This window comes from Balearica regulorum, chromosome Z, assembly GCF_011004875.1.
Source record: "Balearica regulorum gibbericeps isolate bBalReg1 chromosome Z, bBalReg1.pri, whole genome shotgun sequence".
Taxonomy (NCBI): Eukaryota; Metazoa; Chordata; class Aves; order Gruiformes; family Gruidae; genus Balearica; species Balearica regulorum.
In genome coordinates, this window is record NC_046220.1 from 1,157,942 (window position 1) to 1,184,499 (window position 26,558).

Genomic DNA, 26,558 nt, shown 5'->3' on the forward strand with positions numbered 1-26,558 from the left:
TATTCATTTAGCATATTTCTGCTTTCTTACTTTCCCTTCTGTTACGACTTCACAGCTATTTAATACTCATCTAGTTCCCATCCTCCACTGCTGTCCATATAGCTCGAACTACAGAAGCCTCTATCAAGGCAGCAAGAGGATGATCTGTGTGTGGAAACTGATTGTTTTTCACGGATTTGCGTGTTGTCCTTACTGACTTTGCTGTAGCAGAAAATCACTTAGGTTTAGTCTCATAGCCTCTCACATTCTCCTGCACTCCCAGATTACGGATTCCAGAACAGTATTTATTTAGCCACTCAGGAGCCTTTGATGGATGATAAACTATTCATGTGATGTGAGAAATGGCGCATGATAAAAGGACATAAGTGAAAAGAGTCTTCATAAATTGATTCTTCTTAAGAGCAGAAGCCAGTGAATGACTATTTTCCACCCTCAGACCCTATAGACCCTATAGACTATAATCTATAATGTATAGTCACAGAAGGGTTGCTGTTTTGGCTGTTGTCTCTGTAGGAGTCTTCACTGAGGTCTTGCTACCAAACAGCCTATTTTTACAAAACTAATAGGAATTTACAGTCTTCATGGCATTTCCACCATGAGTCCACCATAGTCAAATTTTACTACTAAGGGCTGACGGATGGATGGTATGGATAACATGCCTCTCTGAGTGTTGCTTCCTCTGGAAATGAGTTTGGCAATCGCTCCCTCTGAAGAGGAGGGAGATTGAAATTCACAGCTCTTCATCATTTTTTATTTTCACAATAGTTTCTTGGACTTGTTGTTTTGTTCTTTCTTTTTAATTTGAAGTGCACATCACCTCTGAACTGACTGAGGAGGACCAGGACAAATTTGGTAAGTCTTTATGTAAAAAGTTTTCCATGAGAAGCTGACATTTCTGAATGCTAGCTCTCCAAACGGAAAATGAAACCTTGATTTAATCTATAAATCAGTATAGTACTTTTATGCTTTACTTTTTCTAAGTTCAGGTTAAAAAAAGTAATCACAAATTACCTTGTATTTGTTGTTGGTCCAGAGTTTCCACTGATATGAACTGAATCATTAACACTACATATTTTCTGGTAACTAGCTTTAATGTCTATTGCTTTATTAATAGTATTATAGTCACAAGAAAAATGCGGCAAAAAGGCCAAAGTGGTCAGTTTGACAAATGGTGTGCTCAGAAACAATCAAAGTAGATTAGCATTAAAAGCCTAAATTTTTCATATTACAAAAAATGATCACCAACAGAAAAGAGCAAGAACAGTAATTTTCCTATATTATAACAATATACTAATCTTGATACTGCAGAAAAACTAGAAGACTTGCCGAACAGTTTGATAAAGGACCTGGCAAGCAATTGGTTGAGCTGGATGAAAAGAGCACACATACGAGTTACACATCAGGTTTCTCTTTCACTGTCTACGAAGGTCTAGCAAACGTTGCAGTCAGTAAATTGTCTAAACTTTCTTTTCTGCTTCTTTTATTTTCTTTTTCATGGCAGACATGTTGCTTTTCTGATGGTAGTATGTGCCTTAGATTTCCATCTACTTCTATTAACCTCATAGTAAAATATCATGTTTTGTTCATATAAAAGAATGCAATTATTTTTTAATTTCATGAAATTTTTCCTCCTTTCTTAAAGCTAACTTTTTCTCTACTGAATTGTCAGAAAGAACAAAATTGATACTGTTTTCAAAAATCATGTTCATAGCCTGCTCGGGATAAGATCTCACTTCTTGGTTTAAAACTGAAGACAGAAACAGCATATGGCATATAGCATCAATTTAACTATGGAAAAGGCCCCATTTTTGCATTACTTTCATTTCAGAGGCACTGGATAAGTCTCCAACTAATTAAGATGCTCTGACATTCTTACAATGTAAGTATAAACAATAAAAACTACTAAAAGCTAACACTTCAGGCAGACATTTGACACTTTTTTTTTTCTTCTCTGAAAATATTTACAGAAATATAAGGCTTTTTCTGCAAGAAAAGATTTGGCAATTCTTGATTTGGTTTGGGTTTGGGTTTGGGTTTTTTTCCCTTACATTTTAATCATCAGTAATCTTCATTCAGTTTTCTACAGTGAAGAGTCTTAAATTACATCGTGATTTTCAGTTGTGTATTCGGCGGCAACTTAAGCTATAGTTTTGAACACAGATTTGTATCTCCAGAAATGTTGCCAGCGTTGCCTAACAATGTTTTTTTTTGTCTGACAAAAATAAGAAAGTAGGGGCACAATGTTTGGAAAAGACCAAGCAGGGCAAAACATTTGAAAGCAAGGTAAAACAAAATGGAAAACATGTTGTAAGGAACAGATTCAGTTGTGTTTCCTCTTTAATAGCAATAGGGGTTTTCTATAAGCTTCTAGGTTTATAGACTTCCCCATGGATTTTACAAACAGTAGTTTATTCAACAACTACAAGAGAGTTTTATTCTCTTCTTTGGTTTACTTTTGAAAAAAATGTGTCCTTCTGGAACAAAATATTCCGGTTTTACACTTAGTTTCGCCCTGTGAACGCCAATGCTTAGTAAAGTCTGTGTGCAATGATTTATGCAGCTTGTTCTTGTTAACTAAAGTCCTTTTAAGTGAGTTCAAAACAAAATAATATACAGCATCATGGCTAAACCAAAAATAACTCATGTTTTAAGTCCAGGAGCGGAGTTACTTAATGGCTGGACTTACCTCTTGTTTCCCATTCATTACATGAAAACATGAAAATTTAAAACAAGAAATATAAATGGAACTTATTTGAAGAGCTTTGGTCTTTAAGATTATTTTCCATTCTCTATCAGTCAAAACATTTGTACTAATTTAAAACTGATCTGTCAGCAAAGTAATGAGTTAGTATATGGAAACATTTTATGTGACACTTTTCTGGATTGCTAATGGGATTCATTTAATTAATTAATTAATTAATCTTATTTTGATATATCCATGGTTTAATATGTACTTCTCTGCTAGAGAACCTGTTGATTTAAAATCCAGTCCTTTTATGACTTTGGTTCCTGACCAAAAGAAGCTTAAAACAACCGGTCAGTAAAAACAACAAATCTGATGATATCACCTACAAAATTTCTGAACTTTCTAAAAAATAATTAGTTCAAGACAGGTGTATACCACAGAAACCTCAGGTGGAGTGAGAGCAGGCTCTTCAAAAATCTTACCCATCTTCTTGCAAGCCCGGTGTCATGGTATGGAGGACCTATAGTGAATGCCTATCCAATTAGGTATGTCACAGTAAAAACATCTCCTCAGAAGCTCCAGAATTTCTAAACTAAACAAGGATGAACTTTTCACAAGTGAGTGATCAAGACATTTGCTCGTGATGAGAAATGAACATTTTATGGTTTTGATGTTTTGAATTCTTCCAGTAGTATTCTGCATTCACCTGAAATTGTGGCTAACTTAATTTATCATTTAAGAGGCAGACTGTTGACCTGAATTTGCAATTTCATACTTGACTACTGAAGACAGGGATAGCTTGGCAAGAGTGAAACAACTTTTTTAAGCAGGTAATGAAGAAAACTTAAAAGAAAATCGATAGTGCAATATTCTGCATGTGATTAGGTAACAATGAGCTCTTCATTGTTAGCTTCACGAAAAATGCTTCACTCGTTTGGGATGGTACACCTTCCAGCCTGATTATTGCAGGTGATGGTCGTGCACAAATAGATCTCGAGCACTCCTGGGAAGATGGAGGTCCAGTCCTCTGCTTTACAAATAAAGTTTATAGAAACAGTACCAGGCACCCAGGTCTTCCACTGCAAATGGAAGGTGCCTTAGGTTAGCTCCACGCCCATGAAACTTAGAAATTTTGTCAATGCCACCTAATTCTCCTGGTGTTTGAAACCCTCCCAAGATGCGGTGCAAGGGGAATGGGGTAGCCAGACCTCGGTCCTCGCTGCTGCAGATAAACTGCGGGAGGTGTTTTAAAACTGGGGGCTGTGCCCTGCTGCTGCCTTATGGTCTGTACGGAAATTGTGAAACAGACTTCTATGGAAGGTGGGTTTTACTGAAGGAGCATCAGAATCCCAACCCTTATTCCCTTGCAAATATCAAAACCTGTTGCTAGGGATACACAGAGAATGTATACATTGACACAAGCAGCTTAAATCCAAAGATGACTTATTTGTATTGACCTCTAACCTGATATCAGGCAGACTTTGAAGGCCAGTGAAGAATTCTTCTCATTCTTAATTGACAATCTTTTGAATCTTTGTCCTCTGTCTCATTTCAGCTGCCATGTTACTCTGATGGTAAGATTGCAATTTTTGTTATCAATAAAATAAATTCTCCCCACTAGCCTGCAGAATCCAGACCCACTTTTTTAACAGTTTGAGACACTTAAAATAACTGAGGAATGGCATCAATTTCTGTATGGATCGCCCTTTTAAAGTCTTTTTGTACAACGTTATGTAAGAATTAGGACTGAGGTCGGGTCTGCTTGCACACACGGTACGATGCTCTGCCTTCACAGTAGAGCAGCAGTGATGCATGAGGAAAAAATCAAATGGTGTAGAGCAAAGAATGACGAGGTAGTAAGAAATTTCAAAAATATCAGTTTAAAAGGTATAAACACTGGCATAAAGTATTGAGAGAGAATTAATGCAAATTCACGAAGTTGTTTATTATTGGAACATTAAGGGGGAGAGGAGGAGGCAAATCAATCCATCTTCACTTCTGTGACTTTAAAAGTAATTAAATATTAGCTTTATTTTGCCAAAATAAACAACCAGATTATTGCGTTCATTTTTTTTTCTGATTGCAACCAGCAGAAGTTTCACTTCTCTTGTCTTCGTTTGAGTGATGAGCCACCCATATTGTGAAAATAACTGCAGCAGATACTCACGGGCTATTAAATAACTACAGCTCCTCAGTAGCTTCTCAGGTAAGTGCTGGTCTAGAATAAAGTCACACCAACACAGTGATCCATTGGGAAAAACACTGTTGTTTTACAAACTGTTCTTATTAAACACCTGATCTCCCAGAAGGAGATCCTGCAGAAGAATTTGTTTGACTCTACAAGCCAGATCCCCACATGGTAGATAAATAAAGTGGTTTTGTATGTCTCTGTGCTTGCATCTTCTCAGAACATCAGTCCAAAATTTTGGCCTGAAAAATCAGTTCATTTTCATTTGTGACCTTTGTATGGAGAGGAGGAGGAAAAAAAAAAATCATGTCGGGGAAACTGCCAAAGGGAAGGATCACAGAAATGCATGGTCTCATTACACAACCTGGACTTTTGGAACCGAATGTATAAATTAGGCACCTAAGCAAACAACACATATCTGATTTTAAACAAGTGCCTGCTGTTGATTTCAGATAAAGGCCTTGCTGCCCGAAGTAAGGGATGTAAGAGCACCAATATAAGTTACCTCATTACAAGTACCAGGGATGGTAAAAATTAATAAGATATTTTATTAATGTAGTATACTGAAATGAAATAACAAACTGTAAAAATACCACCCCTAGCTATTTTAGCCTCAGTATTTGCTTTTAATAAGCTTAAAGAAAATCTCTGAACAATACTGCATCGTAATTAATGAAACACAAATTCTCAGACATTCAAGTAGGTTCTCCATTGTTTGTTTTCAGGTAATTGATTTGATTGCCATTGTTAGCACTGAAATCTCTTCCATTGTCCAGAGATGAATCTATGCCTGATTTCTTTCTTGACACCGTCTACCAGAAAATAGATCATAATTATCACTCAATCTAGCAAGACATTATAAAGTCATGCAGCTAATCCTGGTGGCTTTGGGCCAATAGTATTGGATGGTTTGGAGCTGAAAATCGTATGTCAGGCGCCTGATTGGGATGTAATGCAATCAGCTAGAAGAACAACAGGATTTTCTGAGATGTCTTGAATATAGCTTAATTGACTCTTTATGTTTTAGGAGGGCCTCTTATGTAATACCATAAATGATAGTAAAACGGGTTTTTTTAAACTAATTTCTGATTATTAAGCATCATGGCAAAAATGAGCATAAAAATACAGTAATTAACATTATTATTGGGAAATACAAGTGAAAAAGTTAATTATAAGAAAGGGAAACATCAGCAGAGTGATGTTAAAATGCTATCTGTATTCTAAATAGATCTTGTGCTGTTATTTCTTGTTCGTTCGTTTTCAATACTAGTTTGGGCCCTCCCAGATTTTTTGCCAACTTGCTGTTCACAAGAATCAACTGATGTTCATTTGTCTGTTGTTATTGTCCCTTTTTATTTTTTTTTCTTATCTTTTGGCCACTGCCCTGTACCTCCATAGTCATATATTTTCAAGTAAGTTTTTTAAAATAAATGCTTAATTACTTGAGCACATTAAAGACGTTTTGCTGATGGAATTCATTTTTCTGTTTCACTCTGTTGTTTTTCAGAGGAGAGCAGGGATGGTATCAGGTCCCCAGAAACTGTGACTGCTCCCAGGAGGACATGGGAGATGCTCAGTGATCAGAAGGCGCCCAAGTGATCACTTAATGCTGCAGCTCCCATTAAGAAACCTGGTCCTCCATGAGCATTCACCTTCCACCTTCTCCTCTTTTCTGCAGCATTTTCACTCTCTCATTACATTCCAGATTAAGAGGAAACAAGGATGTAGAGTCTCGAATCCATGACCAAGGTGATAGCATGGGGTTGGGATAGCAACTATGACAACAAAGGCATCGAAAAGATTCTCTTCTCAAATCTTTGCGGCACGCTGTCACTTATTGCCTGAGTGAATGAGTTCATTATAGATGTGAAAAATTTCTAGTTACTCTTAAATAATTTTTTCCTTGCTAGAATTCTAAAATAAATTTACGCAAGTCACTTGAAACAAATTTTAATGGGTAATGACTAACTGTACATTTCTCATTTTCTTGACACTTTATGATATGATTCATTTAAGTACAGAGTGCTTACCTGGTACCACCACTGAATAAAGCAGTTATCTGATGTAAAAGAGCTGTATGTTATTACATACTCAGGAAAAAAACATGAGGTTTTCAGTGTCTGGGCTCAGAGATATGGGACTGGACACAAAGTTAACAAGCACCATTTGTGTTAATTTTGGCCTCATTTGCCAGGAATAATGGGGATTGTTATCCTTTGATCTTGCTACAAAATTGTGATAAGTTTTTCAGTGAAAACTTGGACATTAGAGTGCTACAGTTTGAGAGATACACAGAGCAATTAAGGTTAAAAAAAGCTCAACAGTCAGAGAATATTTAACACAGGTAAAGCAGCAAACTACTGGACATTATGTCTTTAATCCTGCAAAACAGTGTATCTGCCTGTGTCTTTATTCACCTAATGAATTTTGCTAAACTTGCCTTTGCATCAGCGAGCACTAATGATGGAGCAGTATGAAATTCCAGTATCTTGCTATATGAACTTTCTGTCAAAATCTCCTAGTCTGTTTATTGCTCCAGAAGTTTTGCCCCTAACTTCACGGCTGGCATGGTTTGGCATTTCAAAAAGGTGGCCCGAGGCACGGCTCCTGTGCTGCATCACACCAGGAGAGGATGAACGGTACACGTTCATACGGCGGGAGTCTAACACAGCGCAGGTTGTGCTTCACAGCCAAATGAAGGCACTATTTCAAAAAGTATTGCTAAAGCATGCCCTCATAAAAAAGAACTGATTTTCAGCTGCTACAATACCATTAAATTATAAGGCTTATATTTGTATATTGGAACCTGGATTATCAAGCTCTGAAAAGGATGAACATCTGCATGAAGCAATGATCTCGCAGTTACCTCGTTTGCCGTTCACCACGTGCTACGGCCTAGCAGCTAGAGCTCTATTTACAGAGAAAGTTTGTAGAATACGCACATATATACATAACCATGGACCTTACTCCTTTTAATCCAAATTAAAAGAAACCTGTAACTAGGTACCAGTCCCAGGTACCATGCAGCCTTGTGCCAAGATCCCATCTCGGCAAAGTGAGTATCGTGCGTGCCCCATGTTCAGCAGGACAGCTACGGTCAGATCTTAGACGTGTACGCTGTCAAGTGCCTCTGGGTTAAAAAAGATCTTGCAAAGAGTGAGGGTTGCTTGTTTTGGAAACTCAGTTTCTCCCCTTGGAAATAAACACCTGAAGTTTGCTGGCCGTCTGGCACCTTGCCCTCCACTGCTCCATTTCCCTGGCTGCAAGGAAACTTGGAGATGGGCGATATGTGAAAGACCTTGACAGCGATTTCATTAGCCGTATTCATTCTTCACTAATGTTTATGTTGCTCCTGAGGTACAGAGATGACGTTGCAGAAACCCATTTTATGCTAAACACCAGGAGTTTGTCAGGAGTCCCAAGGTGAAGTTGCACTTATTATTTCACCTGGAACAACTCAGGCCAAATAAATTGATATTCCCACTTGTCACTCTTCCCACCCACAGCTCCCTCACAGGGGGTCTTGGCCTGCTGGAGCCCCTCCTCCTCTGTAACCGACCTGGTGACCGATTCCCACCTACCCCACAGCAGGTCCACCAGCAGCCCCACCACAGGACCGCAGCCTTGCCATGCAGCCATCAACAGCTGTGTGCAAAATACCCTGAGCAAAGTCATCCGAGGAACGGGCACAGATCATCCACGTGCATTTCGAGCTTTTGTAGGCAGCCACCTAAACCATCGCAGCTCTGGCAGGAACCACCACTTCTCACTGATGTATGGATTTTGTTGGTACTCAGTGATGGTCTGTGCAGGAATACACCATCCCCTGGGCTCCTGGCCACAGCTCCGGGATGAGCTCTGCAGAGCCAGGCACAGGGGGGGTTGAGCCTTTGTGGCAAGCAGCCTCATGCATGTAAGAAGTGGCTAAATGTGTCATTGTTTAAGTAATGGAAAAACTAGTCATCGCCATTTAAGAGCATAACTGGTGCCCTTTGCAAGGAGCAGCAACTATGAGCAGTGTCGCTTGTCTGAAATCTAAGGAAGGGGATTTAGAACAGTTCTGGGTTTTGTCTCTTTTGAACTTAAAAAGATAAGAAATTAGGTTTATTTTGTTTAGCCTGAAGGAACTTTCAGATTCCTTCTTATTTCCATTTTGCAATGGGGAGATACAAGGACAGTATTTGGGTAAACGCCAGAAACATGTTTTGTATTATTTTTCTTTCATTTCCAGTATTTGCACTTTTTTTCTAGAGGAATACTCATCTATACCAAAACTAGGGAATCTTAATTTCTGCTCCAGTTTCACAGCTATGAAGTATGGATAATATTATTCACCAAGGAACTGGCTGATAAAATTTGAAAATGCAGCCTATATGAAGCAATATTATTGACTTACTATATTTTACTGCTATGAATGTTCTCGGAAAGGGTTCTTCCAATCTGCACAGGAAAGAAAAATCTTGTAAAAGAAGTCCATAGAAATGAACAGATAATTACCATTAAAGTTTGCATTGTCCATGTTACGGAAGCAACGCCCACTGGGATGAGAGATCAACACAGAAGCAGCATGTTTTTAAATACGAGTAGGTTTTCTCTCTACAGTTATATTTCTAATGCTTGTGTCCTTACATTAATTACTTACTAGTTATTATAAAAGCAATGGAAAAAATAATCAGGAGTAAAGCATTACATAAAATCGCAGAATCCCAGAGTGGTTTGGGTGGGCAGGGACCTCCCAGCCCACCCAGTGCCACCCCTGCCATGGGCAGGGACACCCCCCACTAGCCCAGCTTGCCCAAAGCCCCATCCAACCTGGCCTTGAACACTGCCAGGGAGCCAGGGGCAGCCACAGCTTCTCTGGGCACCCTCTGCCAGGGCCTCACCACCCTCACCGGGAAGGAGTTCTGCCTCCCATCCCATCTCCATCTCCCCTCCTGCAGCTTCAGGCCATTCCCCTTGGCCTGTCACTCCCTGCCCTTGGCACCAGCCCCTCTCCAGCTTTCCTGGAGCCCCTGCAGGGACTGGAAGGGGCTCTGAGGTCTCCCCGCAGCCTTCTCTTCTCCAGGCTGAACCAGCCCAACTCTCTCAGCCTGAGGTCTCCACAGCAGAGGTGCTCCAGCCCTCGCAGCATCTCCGTGGCCTCCTCTGGCCTCGCTCCAACAGCTCCATGTCCTTCTTGTGCTGGGACCCCCGAGCTGGACGCAGCACTGCAGGGGGGTCTCAGCAGAGCGGAGCAGAGGGGTAGAATCCCCTCCCTCGACCTGCTGGTCACGCTGCTGGTGATACAGCCCAGGACATGGGTGGCTTTCTGGGCTGCCAGCGCTCACTGACGGCTCACGTTGAGCTTCTCATCCCCCAACTCCCCAAGTCCTTCTCCTCAGGGCTGCTCTCCATCCATTCTCCACCCAGCCTGTAGTCGTGCTTGGGACTGCCCCGACCCATGTGAAGGACCTTGCACTTGGCTTTGTGCATGAATTTAGTTAACATCAAGCCTCCTTTCTGCTTAGCACATGCCAGAGTAGCCAAACTGATGATGAAATTTCACGTGAATGCCTGCATCTCCAAACTGCTGTTAAGCTTCAGGTTTTCTTTCATTGCTGAGTCTCATGGAAAATGCCATGAGTACTGCAAGGTTACAGAGCCTCCTGGGAGGTCCTATTCATCCTGAACAGCTATTGCTTTTCAAATTCAGACAATGGTGCTGATTCCTCGGGTGCTGAGCGAGTACAGTGCCAGGAACAGTGCAAGGCCATATCACCCATACAGGGGAAGGCCCTTCTATGCTTTCCTGGTCAAACTGCAGCTACAGAATTATGTAATTTTCCCTGGAGCTGTCTGTGCTAAAGAAACACGCATTTTTTTTTCAGGATGTTTAGTATACACTGTAATAAAAAATATGATACTTGAATGGGGACAGGATGTATCTTGGACGTTAATCAAAATCAAGGCAGAACATTTGCAAGCAGAGGTAATATCTCTTATTAAACAACTTATATATAAACATAAATAAATCAGAAGAGCATTCAGGCACTGCAGCCCTACTTAGTGTGCCTAAAGGCTTTGGTACTTTTTCCATCTATGGTGGCTGGCTTAATGAAAAGATATTATGTTGATCTGTAATCTCTGTGTTATCTGGGTCCTTAGTCAGTCACAGCCTCAGCAAAATACCAAGAGCACATGGAAGGCCACAAATGAAATAAATTGTAATTCATTTAAGTCTTCAGGTTACAATGAACAAATGAATTATTTTTTTTAAATAAGATAGCACACATTTTACCACAACTTTCATACAGGATAACTATTTCTGGAATGGTCTTTCCTTCATAAGCCTTGGATTTGTGAGTACTATGGTTTGCAACAACAAACCATACTTCTCAAGCATCTCTTTCAGCAGAAGAATCCCAGTGTTCAAGCATCACAGCCAGCGCTTGTCAGGGCACTATCTTCATCTCATGGAAGAAGAGTCATTAATGGGCTGATCAGGATATCTGCATCAATTTCTCAGTTTGTGTACCTACAAACAAAACTGGCAGTTTTGCTTTTATCCCAGTCCACTAATTTATAAATGTCAGATGTTGAAAACTGTGCTTAACTCTTCATTCAAGTGAAGAAATTCCGCTTAACAAAATCGGTAGGTTTTCATGAGTAAATGCCACATAAAAAACCAACGTTTGCTCGATAGAGTTCAAAGAACTGACTGGGCCAACCCATCACACCCCCTTCAGCCTCACCTACTCCTCCTGCATCCCCGTGCTCCCAGCACGGGGCTGGTGCAGCCGCTGGCGGAGCCGCCCGAACCTGCCATCCCGGCGGAACACCACCGACCCCGGATGCCACCGGTCGGATCCACTGTGGGACCAGCTCTCCCACCGCAGCGCCCGCGAAGTCTCCTCATACACAACCAGAAGCTCAAGCACCTCTCCAGCGGTATTATTTCCATTCCCCATCCCCTGCTTCCTCCAGTAACCTTTGAAAAAAGCTGCCAAGCCAAGTGGGCAGAGCAATGGGACACTTGGGAATTGGTGGGCGCTGACTCTCGCAGCCCATGTTTGTATGATCAGCAGGGTAACGCCATGAATTACTTTTCCTAACCATAACGAAGACAGCAGGTGCAAACTTCAGAGATTATTTCATTCCAAAATTAAGCATGAAATTAGGAACTGTACAGTGCTGTTGAAAAGAGCTTCAACAGTGAAAGGTTGGTCTTCTTAAAATTGTTTTCTTATGGATTAGACATTTTTCCCTGTCTGTCCTGCAAAGACTCCTCTCACCACTGTACCTGCTCCATATGGGGTACGTTCCTAAGCTTCTCAATCCTGACATTATAACACTTTTTACATTGACGCTGTCCTTTATTTCATGTGCAGCACCAAATGAAGTCAAGAGAACATTGCAGAACAAGGCCCTGCATGCAGAAGAAAAACATTCAGCATCCAGCCTTACAGTTAATGTTTTCTATTTAAGGTTTACGGTGCAGCTACATTGGGTCAAGGCTCAAGCTGCAGTTCAAACTAGTACAGTCATAGTTTTCACCTGTCTTTCTTGAAAAGATGGCTCTGTGATAGGATAAATTTAACTTGTTTATTCAGTGGAAGCTGCCTGTGAAAGCAGCTTACAGAACCTGCATGTCTCGCAGAGTCATCATGAAAATTTTTAAGCCAAAGCACAAAACATATTTCTCTGTTCTTTGCCTAGCTGATTAATGATGGGAAAACAGATGGTGTTTGCTCATTTGTCAAATTAAACTAAACCCCCCAAACTACCACCAACAAAACACTCCTCCTGAGTGACTTGGAGGGTTGATCTTAACATCATTCTCATTAACACATCTCTCCAGAAAGCTCTAATTATCCAGCCACTGACTTTTTGGACTCTTGCCCACAACTGCTCACTCTTTCTGTCTCTTCATTGTCCCTTAAACGCCATCTCAGCGTCACCGCCTTAACGTAACCACTCCTCGTCTCCCTCCTTGCCCCGCTATTAGTCTCTAATTGCACAGAGCCATGTCCCAGCCGTCCTCCATCCCCACCAGCGGTTCCCTGGACGGCTCTCAGTCCCCCACCCTGCTGCAGTCTCCTTGCTCCCAAAAGTGCCTTTTGCTGCCTTTTCTGGTTTTCCCCACTGAAGCTTCCTTCCCCACGAGTACCAACACCTCCTCCCCTTACCTGTCCGGACATTCCTCACTTCTCACCCAGCTCCGACACCTGCAGCCCTGCTCTCCCATCGCATCCGAGATGCCCCGTGTTCCCCCTCCATCCCTCCCCACCGCTCTCCTGACTGGCTCCCTTTCAGGATGACCCCCCGCATTTCCCACGTCTGCACACAATGTGCCTGTATCACTAGAGACCCGGGAAGGGCTGGCAGGATGAGACACTCAGAAATGTCCAACTCTGGGACATTAAACAGTTACAGTATTTTCAATGCAGGTGCATATTCTAGCACTTCAAAGCTCAGACAAATAAAATGGAATAGCGCGTACATATTTTTAAAGGTGGCAACAATAACACACTGTAGGTTTTGTTCTTTGCTGTCAAAAAAAAAAAATAAAAAAAGAAAAGAAAATCTAACAGCCAGCCAACTCTCTTTGTTCACAGCCACCAGAGTTAATAATCCTCTGTTTCTTCTGTGATCATCAACAAGGAAATTGAGGGGAAAGCAAACTAACCGATGAACTTCAGATATTAAATTAATGTGATCTCCCTGAGAATAAGAACATGTTTCAAATAAAAGTAAAAATACCTTAAAAGCTTGCAGATAGTTATTATGCTCGAGAGGTACTGAAGAAAAGGGACTTATCTAAGCCTGGACATGCAGTTCCACTTATTTCATATGATTAACAGTAAACATATGATTAAACACTTTGCTGGATTTTAGCCAGGAAATTCAGCTCTGCAAAACCCTGAGCACTCTTTGACCTATATGAACACGTTCGCAAAACTTTCAAATGAAACTTCCTATTACTAACATTCTAATAAATGTCATAGTGGCGATAGCATATTACTCATAATTGGTACTTTCTTAAATTGAACTGCATCTTTATTAATTTAAAGTCAATTTCTATTAATGCAGTAGTTCCCCCCCCCCCCCCCAAAAAAAAAAAAGAAAAAAAGGCAATAAAAATACTATCTAAGCAATCACATGAGTCATTGCAGGTTTATCTGAAGATCTTACAGTACTTTTCTTGTATATGACCCATGTTTTCAGCAAGACAAGACATCGACGTTTAAGTTTCATTGCAGATGCACTTAGCTGGGCAAGGAGCGAGGGAAGGAAGGAATCCTCCATCCCCCTGTGCATGACCCAAAGGGGTGTGTGGTCCAGGCCCCTGGGGGTATCAGCTGTGTCACCTCCCCGTGTCCCCTCCCTGCCATCTACCCTGTGGCTGTGAGATGAGCAAGAAAGAGAGGGTTATGTTCCTTCAAAAAACAAAGAAACGGCAAAAAACCGCCATGGAACTGGTCAATAAATAACAGCATTTTCTAGCAGATGATCAGATGTGATTCATCTGAGAGAAGGCAGGCATTTACATCGGATCGCCGGCACTGGCGGGCTGAGTGGTCAGCAAGAGGAGGAGGAGGCGGCTAAAAGCATTTCTGTGCTGTAGCTCTTCTAAAATACGAAACTGAAATAGGTCAGCTCAACAGCACTTTGCAGGTGCAGCTTCTCCCTTTTGTGGTTATCAAGAACGCTGTGAGGAGGCACGATCAGAGGTGGACACCCAGATTTAAATGCCGTGAAATAAAATGATTGTGTTACTTGCTTTTTCCGTTGTGATCAATCGGGTGCAGGTGTTTTCCTCTGATACCTGCCTATACCTCACTACTTCTAAATGCATCTGTATGAACGATGACGTTGACCCAGACCTACTTACCCTTCACAGACATGAAAAGCAAGACAACCCACCGCAGGAACAAGAGAAACTTACAAAGCCGGGCAACCTCAAACTGAACCTGATTACAACCAAATTTTGCAAACAGCCAACACATCACCCAAAAATGCACCCCAAAGAACTACAGCCATGCAAGATGGCGTTAAGCCTTTGCACTCTGGAACCCACCCTGTCCCAGCGCCCAGCCCACACCCCCCCAGCACAGCTCGGGGGGGAAACTTTGTCAGAGGGGAAAAATCTGGTAATGCACACAGAGAAACCTAACCTTTCGATCTAAACAGAAAGCACGCTTTTTCAAAGGAGTGTATAAAAATGTACTTAAACAATAAATAAAAGCAAACAAGAGCCACTACATTATGTATCAGGTTTTTATACCAAACTGCTTCTTCCCTATCCGACAGAATCAGGAGGAACAAGCTATACATGACAACTGCTCGTCACATCATTCGATAATGAGGAGAAGGAAAATAAATACTTCTATGGAATCACAGTAGCAATACACAAATAGGCATAAAAAGATCACTAAAATATGCTCAATCTTTCACTTCTCCTTCTGGCACTTAATAAACATTCAGACATTACTTGTAAATCTAAAAAGTTAAAAATCCCCATGTCATTTATACCGAAGGCATCATAAGTATAAACTGTTAAGTATATAAACATAACCTTTACACCTAACTGTTTACTTTAAACTATATAATGTGTTTTACAAGCAGTAATATACTACATCCCCTCCTAAAAATTAAAACAATTGTAGCAAAATAGAATTTCTAAAATATCAAGTATTATGAAGCACTCTGCTGTAAATGTCTTTTCAAAATGCAAATGCAAAAAAAAAATCATTAGCATGAGATCAGTCACATTTCTGACAATGCAGAGCTTCTTATCCTACTCAATTCTGTATGTTTCAATGCTTTAACATGACACTAAAAATAGAATTCAATCTGAAGACAATCTTTACGGCCACAGTACATTTTTATTTCACAACAATCGTCCTTCATTGGTGAATTTCACCAGCATTCTGCTTTCTGGCCACAACTACTCTGCTGCTTGTGAGTCGCTTTGTTTTTCCATTGCTAAATCACCACTGCTTTTGTATTTATCAGCAAAATAATCAGAGTCGAAGCTTACAGACAAATCTGGAGGACTCACATAAACATTTCCATTGTCTATGGTGACTTTATGAATCCTTTGTTTAACTCCTTTTGATTGCCACTGTGGTGTTGGTGAGGGCTCCAAAGGGTTTATTCCTTCATATAATCCTTCTCCTGTTTCCAAAGTAATCTTATACTTATGCCAAGGACAAATAATACATGCTTGACCATTGATATCCTGCAAAGAAGAAGAAGAATTAAAAATAGCAAGTCATCGGCTTCTGATTGTTCTCCTGGAAGAATCTCTAGGCCAAAAGACATGTCTGGTGATTTGGCTGTATAGCTGTATGCCATTTTACATATATATATCTGGTTTTTTCAATGTTACATTGAGATAACTATTAAAAAAAATACATTAGAGATTTCAAATGATTCCATGCCCCTACAGTATTTTTATTTTGCTTGCATACCTCTATTTCTCCAAGACGTAAAGGGCCTCCTTCATCTGAAACATGGTAGAACACAGTATTACTTTATGCAACAGATTTTGTGCTTAATTATTGCAACATTGAGATTGTATGTGCAAATATCTTACGGTAGCAGCGAGAGTCCATAGCATGAAATTTCCCTTCATGGTAGAAAACAACAACTTCTCTGCCATTGACTTTGGCTGTTATTCTTTGGGACCTCTTTATGTCATCTTCTTTGCCAATTAATATAAGACCATCTGGGTCCATTTCAACAGTTCCTGTGCTTGAGCTGTGCAAATCCACATCCTTAAAACACAAAAAATTCAAAAAGCCACCTTACGAAAGAAGTTTTGTTTGAATTTCTACATGTAGAATAGGTGTCTCGGTCCCTGAGAAAACCTCAGCCCATTTAGACATGAAGTGAAAGGAGCAAAAGTTTCAGTAAAAGGCTATCAACATGCACACGAAGCAAAGCAGAGGAGTTTGGTGATAATGTTTGGCCAACATGTTCAGTAACAGAACTAGGACTAGGAAAACCAACTGTTGCAAACCTGATACCTGAGGCCGAGGCGAGATAAATTGTAAATCACTATTCATTTACTCTGCACTTTAATCACCATATCCTCTGGAGAGCTGTTTTCAAAAAAATACAAGGGTGCTACTTGTAAAATATTCTTTGGCTATGCAATGGGTGAACAGTAGCATTTACATGTAAATCCAATACTGTTAAAATAATATTATGGCTAGAAATACAAACTGATGCAAGTTGATAAAAACCTGAAAATACCATCTGCAAAAGGGAAAAAATTGTTTATTGAGAAGCTGTATTCAACCTGGCCTTTTTAGCAAATGTGTCTGCCTTTCCTTCCTCCTCTTACACACTTCAAATGTCTAATAGCCTCTCCCTCTCCCAGCAGAGGACATAACTAGTTTTATCACAAAACCTGCCTTCCTATCAAACTTGCTTACAGCTATTGTGTTCCAGTTCCCTCCAAATTCCCAGTACAACCATACTACCCTCGCTTCCTCTGAAAAAACAGGCTAAAAACAGTCATGACCCACCATACCTTGGGTCCACGCCAGATCACAACAGCGATGAGAAAGCAGATGAAGAAATGGAGGCTCAGAATAATGAGATCCAGCATTGCTTCCCTTCGCTGCGCCTACGGCAACTGCCCTGCCTTGTTCGCACGTGTAACGGTGCGTGTCGCAGCCCCTCTTTACGTGCCAACGACAGCCAGCGGGGCTGGCCCCTATAGCACCATAGGCGGGATGTACGGAGGCTCAGCGTGGCAGGAGCCAGCTGATAAGGAGCGGGGACGTGCTGGGGCTGGCCTGATAACAGGAGGGAGCTCAGGGTTCCTCCTGCTGCCTTCCTCCCTGTGAGCACCGCCGACTCCTCCAAGCGGGATGGACCGAACAGGAACCTTGCTCAGAGTCACGCCTTGCGTTACGTGTTTATTGGGGATCAGCACCTGCGTGTTTCCTAACAAACCGCCGCACCGCGGAGAGCGGTGTAAATAATGGTGTGGCCTTTTCAAGGCAGTTGTTATCTGGTTCGTACACAATCAGCCATAAGGACCGACTCTCCGCTTTCCAGTTTACAGGAACTTCCACCCAGTCTTACTTAGAAAGTGAAACGTCACTGTCACACTCACAGGACCATCCAATGAGGCATTTGTGCTTATTTTCTTTAGAAAATGAGCATAGCATGTAGCAAACTAACCACGAGAACCAGAGTAGGAAATCCTTGATGTTTTAGTGTCACCTTTTGGCTGACTCTGTGTATTAACTTCCCAAATGGGCCAAAATCTTAAAATGCACAAGTCTGTAGTTAGAAACACTCTTATGAAGACAGGTCTAAAAAATTGTGTATCTATATACTGCACATGTAGACATACAGACACACATATACCTACATACATCAACAAAGACACATATATATGTCCAGACCAGTACTGAAGTAACACTTGGCACCAAACCTCCAGTTCAGTGATGACATTTCTACAGTCAGCCTGGATTTTGTATACATAAATTATCCAGGCATCCCAGTCTGAAACCTGGCTCAGACTGTCAGCATGCTGGGGACCCTTGACATGGTTTAACCTGGCCAGTAGCTAAAACAACCCCCCCCCACCAAGGATGAGGGAGAGAATTGAAAAGAAAAAAAAAAAAAAAAAAGTAAAACTCATGGGTTGAGGTAAAGACAGTTTAATAGACAGAAAAGGAACATGATTATAATGATAATGATAGTATAATAATAATAGTAATAATAATAGTAATAATGATGATGATGATGATGATAATGATAATAATAAACAACCAAAGAAGTGATGAACAGCATGATTTCTCACCACCTGATGCTCAGCTAGTTTCCGAGCTCCTCTGCCTCCCAGCTAACCCCTCCAGAGCATGGCGCCATATGGTATGGAATATCTCTTCGGTCAGTCTGGGTCAGCTGTCCCAGCCGTGTCCCCTCCCAGCTTCTTGCGTGCCCCCCACCTTCTCATTGGCAGGGCAGGATGAGAAGCTGAAGCATCCTTGACTACTTGGCAGCAACTAAAATATTAGTGTGTTACCAACATTATTCTCATCCTCAGTCCAATACACAGCACTATAACCGCTGCTAGGAAGAAAATTAACTCTATCCCTGCCAAAACCAGGACAATCCTACGTGGCCCAAGCAATCAATAGCAAATGGCTTCATTTTACAGTCAAGGCTTCCATGCTTATCCACAACCAACTGCAGGTTAAGAACTGCTGTGGCACACCAGAGGTCCTCCAGAAGAAAGCCCTCAAGGAAATGTACACTTGTTAATATGTTAATGAGTTTGTTAAACACATGGTGGGAAAAGACTTTGTTCCCTTAGAAAAAGAGTGCAGCTAAGGGCTGCTCATCAGAAAGACCTGCAACTAGACCCTCTTACTGCAGGGATAATGTTGGCCACTTTCTCACCCGTGAAGTGGGTGTGTACCTGCAAAGTGTGGACAGAACATGAGATATTTCACCCTAGAGCAGCCCAGGAGGCAGTGAAAGCCTCAAAGGAGGCAGCAGTTTCTTGCCTAGAGGAGTTCCCTGAGTCTGGGATAGGACACAGCATAAGGGAAGGGCAATGGACCGCCGAGGTGGTTTTCACCCAATGTCACCTTCTCCTCTTCCAACTCAGCCCCCCGCTTGGTGCCACTTGCCTCCACAGCTGGAACCAGAGGATCAAAGACCTGCTTTCCTCTGCCTTACTTTAAACAGCACAGCCACTGCAGTTAAGCCCTGACCTGGGGACAGCTGGGCTGGAGAGCATCACCCGCCTATCAAAAGCACATTAAAATGGCAATTTGTCTGCCCGCCCTCTCACAGCCCTTTGGAAAGCATACTCTCTGTCACATTCTATATAAGGTGAAATAATAACCAGTTTTGCTTGGTCCTGATTATTCCAGGCTGATGACCATGTTTAAGCCTTCCATTCAAACAAGACGCTGAGTACAATGCTCCACAACACCCCCCCCACCCCCACCCCAGGATCCCACAACAGAATCCTGGGCTACCAACTAGCTACCAATGGAAGTAAAAACACATCAGTCAAAAAGAAAAAATGTTATTCTCTCTCTCTCTCTCTCTCTCACACACACACACACTCTTAATTTAAGTTTGTTTTCTACTAGACTTTTCCTAATGTTTTCTTGAGAGTTTGGCCACTTTGACGTTTTCCGAGTCACTGCGCACCGTGCTGGATGGAGACTTCCCTGCAGCCAAGTGCCATCTGGTGGGAACGGCAGTCAAAGGGGTTTGGGAGCAGCGAAAAGATTCTTTTTCCAGCTAGAAATACAGCTGAGTTTATGAGTCGTGGTAATTTATTGCTGTACCCCGCTCCAATCCCGTTTCGTCCTTTCGGGAAAGGGGGAAAAAAAAAAAAAAATCACTGCCGTGGGCCCGACGTGCCCCGGAGACGCGGGTGCCGAGGCGGGCAGTCGTCGGAGACAGTCCCGGGACCCAACAGCTCCCGTGCGGACACCAGAACGAGCGGCGAGGCGCCCCCCCCCCCCCCCCCCCTCCTCCCACTCCTCCGCCGATCGCACCGGGAGTGCCGGGGCAGGGGAGCAGCGGCAGGGCCGCTCGGAGGGACCCCGCTCCGGCGGGGTGCTGCCAGCATCGGGCAGGAGCAGGTTGCTGAGCCGTCGGGGAGAGATGCCCGCCGGTACCGGACGGTGTGGGGGGGGGGGGGGAGAGGACCGCATGGGAGAGATGCCCGCCGGTACAGGACGGTGTGTGTGTGGGGGGGGAGAGGACCGCATGGGAGAGATGCCCGCCGGTACAGGACGCTGTAGGGGTAAAGGACCGTCGGGGGAAGATGCTCGCCGCTGCCGGCCGATGTTGGGGGGAGAGGACCGCGTGGAAGACATGCCCGCCGGTACCGGTTGGTGTAGGGGTTAAGGATCGCCGGAGGAAGGTGCTCGCCGGTGTCGGGCGGTGAGAGGGTTAAAGATCGCCGGGGGAAGATGCTCGCCGGTGCCGGGCGATGTAGGGGCTAAGGATCGCCTGGGGAAGATGCTCGCCGGTGCCGGGAGGTGTAGGGGGGGCGGGACCGCCAGGGGAAGATGCTCGCCGGTGCTAGGCTGTGTGAGAGTTGAGAAACGTCGGGGGAAGATGCTCGCCGGTGCTGGGGGCGGGGGGCGTGCTATCCGCCGTGCGCGGTGCCCACCCCCGTTGCCCGATGACGGCGAGCCCCAGCCCCTATAAATGCCTCCGGGGAGCGCCGCTTCGCCACCGAGAAAGCTCGAGGGCTCGAGTGTCCGCTGCCCCGCAGCAGCCGAGGTGGGCGCGATGGAGGGGAACGCTTTCCCTCCCGGCCTCAACCTCTCCCACCCGGGCACTCTCCCGCCCCTCCCCGGCCCCCGGGCCGCCTGCGCGGGCGCCGTCCTGCTTCTGGCGCTGGTGGGCAACGGGATAGTGCTCCGGCGGCTGTGCCGCGGGCAGGCGCACCGGCAGAGAGATCTGGTGGTGGGGCACCTGGCACTGGTCGATCTAGCGGGCTGCGGGCTAGCGCTGCTGCCGCGCCTGGTGACCGAGCTCCGCGGCACCACCGTGCCCCCGAGCGCCGTCGTCTGCCGCCTGCTACCGCTGCTGCAGCGCTGCGGTCCGCTGCTCTCGGCCTACGGGTTGGTACTGCTGGCGCTGGAGCGGTACCGCCCGAGGCTGCCCGCCCGCAGCCTGGCCGCCCTGGGCTGGTTTCTCGCACCGCTTCTTGCCGTGCCCCAAGCCTTCGCCTTCCGCTCAGCCCCGCGCCCCGGCGGGCTCCGCTGCTGGAGCGTCTTCGAGGAGCTGCCGTTCTGGCATGGCCTGACCTTCACCATCTACGGGGCGGTCACCGGCTTCGTGCTGCCCGCCGGGCTCCTCTGCTGGGCCTGCGCCCGCAGCCTGGCCGCCCTCGGGGCCGCCCGACGGCAGCGCCGGCGGTCCGTGGAGGGCGGGCGGCGCCGCGGAGCGCTGCCGGGGCCGGAGGGCGGCCGAGGCCTTCCCCGCAGCCGGTCGCGGGCGCTGCGGCTGCCGCTGGTGCTGGCGGTTCTCTTCGCTCTCTGCCGACTGCCCCACTGCGCGCTGGAGCTCGGTCTGGCGGCGGCGGCCGCCGGCGACGGGCGGCGGGATACGCTGGAGGCTCTGGCCATCGTGGCGGCGGCCAACAACGCGCTCAACCCCTACATCTGCCTGCTCCTGCACAGCCACTGGCCCCGGCAGCGCCGCGTCCGCCGGGACGTCGCCAGCACCGGGACGTGGAGAGCGATCGCCGCCGTCTGCTGCTGCCTGTGCCTCGACGGCCAGGGACGACGCGGAGCCGCGCTGCGCCGCCCGCTCCGCCTGCGCGCCGGCACTCCGAGCATCCCCAGCTCCCTCGGCACCCCAGGCGCCTCCGGCTCCCCTGACATCCCCGGCACCCCGGGCATCTCCGGCTCTCCCGGCACCCCGAGCATCCCCGGCACCGCGGGCAGCTCCGGCACCCCGAGCACCCCGAGCATCGCGAGCACCCCGAGCACCTTCGGCACCCCCAGCAGCTCCGGCTCTGCCGGCACCCCGAGCAGCCCCGGCGCCGCGGGCAGCCCCGGCACTTCGGGCTCTTTCGGCTTCCCCGGCGTCCGCGGTGGCCCCGTCCCCGGTGCCCCGACGCTCGCAGCAGCGCCCGGCCCCGTCCGGCCGAAGGCGCGGTATTAGCGGGGACGGGACGGGGCCACACGCCGGGGAAGTGCCGGGGCTGCCGCACAACCCTGCCCGAAGTCTTTTACCTTAGCGTTAGCTGAGCTTTGGGGATATATTGCCGTTTGTTTTTGTTTTTACTGCTTTGGTGTAGTTTTGTGTAAAACACGCTTACAGCAGAGGGCAAAGTCAGCAGGATGGCTGTTGCTATGCAAACTGCCTTAGTGTTGTTCCCATTCAGAGCCCGACTTACTTGTCATCCTTACAAAGCCTTATGAGTATTTTGGTTGCACTTTGTGATTTCGTGATACCTCATTCAGAAATAAAACTGGTTAGTCCTAGAAATTTCTCTTGGTGGTGTTGCCGCTGTTGTTTAAACCCACTAGAAAAGTATGCATGTGACCTTGCATTAGTTACCTAATTAGCTGTACATGCTACGCTGTAACAGACACACTGCAACAGGATGTATATGTATAAAACACGGCAAAAGTCCTCTGCATTAGTTAACTAATTAACTGTACACACTGCGCTGTAACATACACACTGCAATGGGATGTATATGTGTAAAACACGGCAAAAGTTGTCAAAAACACTGCCATATTTATCCCTGCCTAGCATGTTTTAAGGCAGGGTGATGAAAGAACACTTCACTGAGACCACATCATTCTCATTTAGCTCCAGTTTTATTTGTAAGATTTCCACTACACCCACTTCACCAGCTGAGTATCTTTTGTCATGTTGACATTACAAATTAAGCCAAACCTACATTTTTCTGATATATAAGAGCTCTATTTCTGTAGGACTGGGCATGAATGAAGTGCAATGTTTATAGCTGGTAGCATATACATATCAATACACTCAATATGTTGATGTTAGCCGACATGTATGAAAATGATCAGCAAAGCAGAGCAGGTAACAGCGAGAGCTCCATACCTGTAGATGGGAGCCGTGCTAGATGCTGTAGCTGGACCCGGGGGAGACCTCGCTGATACCTGATGGAGCGGCAAGTACACCTGTGTCCCCGCATCCGGTTGCCACGGTAGATTCCCAGTCCAGCTGACACCCTCGAGGAGTCCGAGATGCTGAACACAGTGTGTTCACGCTGCGATTGCGTGAAGCCGTTTCTCCCCCCAAGACCCTTGCTGTAGTTCCTGCGCAGGTAAAACAGCGTGGGAAACAGCGTGGCTGGCTGCGCGGGTTTCAGCGGCTGCACAGCAGTTCAACAGCAACATCTGTTTTCAAGAGAAACTGCCAGGTGGGGCTTTGCAGTTCTTACAGCCTGCATTCAGGCTCTCACTAATGCTACGCAGGCAGGGAGCGAGCAAGGTCAGCTCAGGGCAAGGCTACTACTTGTGCAGGGTCTTGCTGGCTCTTCAGCAGAGCTTTTTCCTTGCTTATTTTGAGTAACAAGTCAGCACTCCTTCACTGACACAGGACTTGAGGCTAATTAAATCCATGCTCTCTATCTGGCGCTCTGTCTGGCTTTCACCAACCTATCCAATACCCTTTTCTCTACGCCTCGCTCTTTTCTATAGCTTGTCTTGTACCAAAACTGCCTCTTTGTGGGTGCTCGTGTCGTGCCGAGGTCACCTGTAAAGGTACCAGATGCTGCCTGACAGGCAGATGTTGCATCTCAATCTCAACAAGCTGCCTCTGAGGAAGTTAGGTTTAAAGTGACTCTTCTGAGAAGTCACCACCACTCTGAAAAGTGATCTCGTGTGATGTTTTAACGGAACCTCATTACAGTAATTCATGTCTACTCATAATTACTGCTGCTGATAAAGGGTTATTATAAAAGTGAGTGGAGCTGAAACTGTGCTGTGCAAATGGGAAGGAACTTTGTTCACTAAGAAATAAATAGTGGTGAAGCCTAAATCCCCACCCAGCAGGCAGAAAGGGGTTGCAAGGAGCATCCCAGGGGCCCTTGCTGCAGCTCCCTGATCTACTGCAGGATCACACTTACCTTGGCCATTCTTGACAAGTATTTTCAATTTATTTTTAATAAATTCCAGTGGCAGAGTTTAAATAGCTTCTTTTGACAGGCTGTATTAAAACAATTTGCAAGTCTTTTTTTCTTTCCGAATAGCTCATCAGAACAGCCCTGCCTGAAAAACACGGATTTTTCTTTTTCCACTCTCAGGGGCAGCATTTGCCATGTTCTCACATGAGCCTTATTCACAGTTGAGGACTTGTCGAGGTTTCTGACAGCTGAAATAAACCTAATATGATTCACAAACCCCTTATTTATATTATTTCCCTCTGAATCCAACTTGTCTGTTTACGTCCTTAAAAATCAAAGCCATGAAGCAAACACAATACCCCGAGGATTCACTAGTGTTAATAAAATAATTGCCCCTTGTGTCTTACGTACTACACTCCTTTAATCACCCTGGAACGTCACTTGTTCTCTCCGTCACCACATCATGCTGTTGATTCATACTCTTGCTTCTGGTTCTTTAACATCTCCAGGCATGTGGGGCTTTTTCTTCTTCTGCAAAACTGCAGCCTAGACAGTTTGTTGTTCACCGTTTTAATATTTGTCCCCTTTTTATTTTGACCTTTAACTAATCCATGATGAATTTTATCTGATTGATTTCATATGATTTTTTCCAGCTAATTAAGACTACTTTGAATTTTAGCCTATCCTCAGAAGTGCCAATAGCTCTCCCAGGGTGCATTTTCTCATGTTTAATAAGAAAGAAGTGCCTACTCCTGCACTGAAATTACTTATTAAAAAAGTACCAAACAGTACTACATCAATTTCTTGCAGACCTTATTTGATCAGCCTTTCCACTTTTTAATTTTTGGTATCTACTACCGAGTTTGATTTTAGCCATTTGTGAACCCAACTCACAGCAATTTTATCTAGGCTGCATGTCCATAGCTTGCTTGAAATAAGCTCAGATAGGCTGTTGCCCAAGTGCATTCAAAGTCTAGACTTCTCCCAAATTTTTTTCTTACCAACCAGGCGGGTTCTCCTGACAAAGGTGGCGGATGATTACTTCCATGTGATTTGTTGTCACGTTGACAGTGGCAGTCTTACCTCTCCAGCGACCAGGAGGACCTTGTATTGACACACAGAATGCCCATTTGTGTTCATCAGGACAGCGGTATGTCTCCTGCCTTTGTACAAAAGAACAGTGCAGAAGCTGATCAGGCCAATGCCCCTGCTAGTCTTGGGTAAATCTCACGAGCCTGCGCTGACCTGGCTGCCTCTAGCGAATAATTTGAACCCAATGGCGCTCCACGCTTCCTTCTCCCTTTCACTCCAGCGTCTCTCCAGTGTTAATACCGTGTAAATCGTTCAACGTGACCAAAAATCAGGTGTTTTCTTTTGTCAGATGGCCAGCCTTGCATGTTGCAAACCTCATTTGATTTGTGTTACAATGATGCAGATACATTAGCATAACTAAGCCAGAGTAACTGAATACGACCACATTGTTAAATGCTTTGGACTTAAGCTAGCTCAGTTCTGTACCAACACAGACTGTTATGGCACATGGAGGCAGGAAGGCATTAGGGGTTTTTTTGCCTTCTTTCTTTCTAACTCTTCAGAACAAAGGTTCATACACAAATAATAAACAACTTGCAAAAGTCAAAGTTTTGCTTTTAACAAACAAGTCAGTGTTTTCTTTTTAAATAAGCATTTTAAGAAGACAAGACGCAAGAAGAACTGGTACACTAGACATACCGACTTAGGATGTGATCACAATCTGCCACTGGCTGGCTCACATGCCACAGCATCACCCTGCGAGGGAGCGTCCCCACCTCCCGCCACTGGTGCTCTACCTTGCGAGCTGGCGCGTTCCTGGGGTTTGCTGCATGATCTGGAAACCTGCCTCTGTGCACCGGGCTTCTTTGGGCAGCTTGCGACACAACAAGCTGTTGCGAGGAATTAGGGCAAGAAGTTTGCTTTTCCATTTCACAGAGTCTCACAAACTGTACTTTTGTAAGCCTAACACTTATGAAGAATTTAATCGTAAAATCTTGTGTCTTTAAAGACAGACATTGACAGAATACAACTTTCCCTAGTAATTTCTTTAAGCA

The 26,558-nt window shown here is 44.7% G+C and overlaps 2 protein-coding genes across 2 annotated transcripts; one reads left to right on the top strand and one right to left on the bottom strand.

Annotated features, from left to right (window-relative positions):
• Nucleotides 1-15,117: 15,117 nt before the first annotated feature.
• RFESD (Rieske Fe-S domain containing) lies at nucleotides 15,118-17,953 on the bottom strand. The gene is made up of 4 exons (XM_010299308.2): nucleotides 17,395-17,953; nucleotides 16,453-16,633; nucleotides 16,328-16,362; nucleotides 15,118-16,095 (listed from the first exon to the last, which is right to left on the bottom strand). Exons 1-4 carry the CDS (start codon nucleotides 17,470-17,472, stop codon nucleotides 15,802-15,804), a joined length of 588 nt encoding a protein of 195 aa, XP_010297610.1. The 5' UTR covers nucleotides 17,473-17,953; the 3' UTR covers nucleotides 15,118-15,801.
• A 3,158-nt stretch (nucleotides 17,954-21,111) lies between these two features.
• On the top strand, nucleotides 21,112-22,835 carry GPR150 (G protein-coupled receptor 150). Its single transcript, XM_075740445.1, has one exon. It carries the CDS (start codon nucleotides 21,147-21,149, stop codon nucleotides 22,527-22,529), a length of 1,383 nt encoding a protein of 460 aa, XP_075596560.1. The 5' UTR covers nucleotides 21,112-21,146; the 3' UTR covers nucleotides 22,530-22,835.
• Nucleotides 22,836-26,558: the final 3,723 nt, after the last annotated feature.

What these genes read in the sequence shown, in the direction of transcription:
- RFESD (XM_010299308.2), bottom strand. Translation starts at nt 17,472, where the DNA reads ATGCTGGATCTCATTATTCTGAGCCTCCATTTCTTCATCTGCTTTCTC. An exon ending in TGATCTGGCGTGGACCCAAG is followed by an intron (nt 16,634 to 17,394) that starts GTATGGTGGGTC and finishes TTGTGTTTTAAG; the next exon opens with GATGTGGATTTGCACAGCTC. An exon ending in TATGGACTCTCGCTGCTACC is followed by an intron (nt 16,363 to 16,452) that starts GTAAGATATTTG and finishes ACCATGTTTCAG; the next exon opens with ATGAAGGAGGCCCTTTACGT.
- GPR150 (XM_075740445.1), top strand. Translation starts at nt 21,147, where the DNA reads ATGGAGGGGAACGCTTTCCCTCCCGGCCTCAACCTCTCCCACCCGGGC.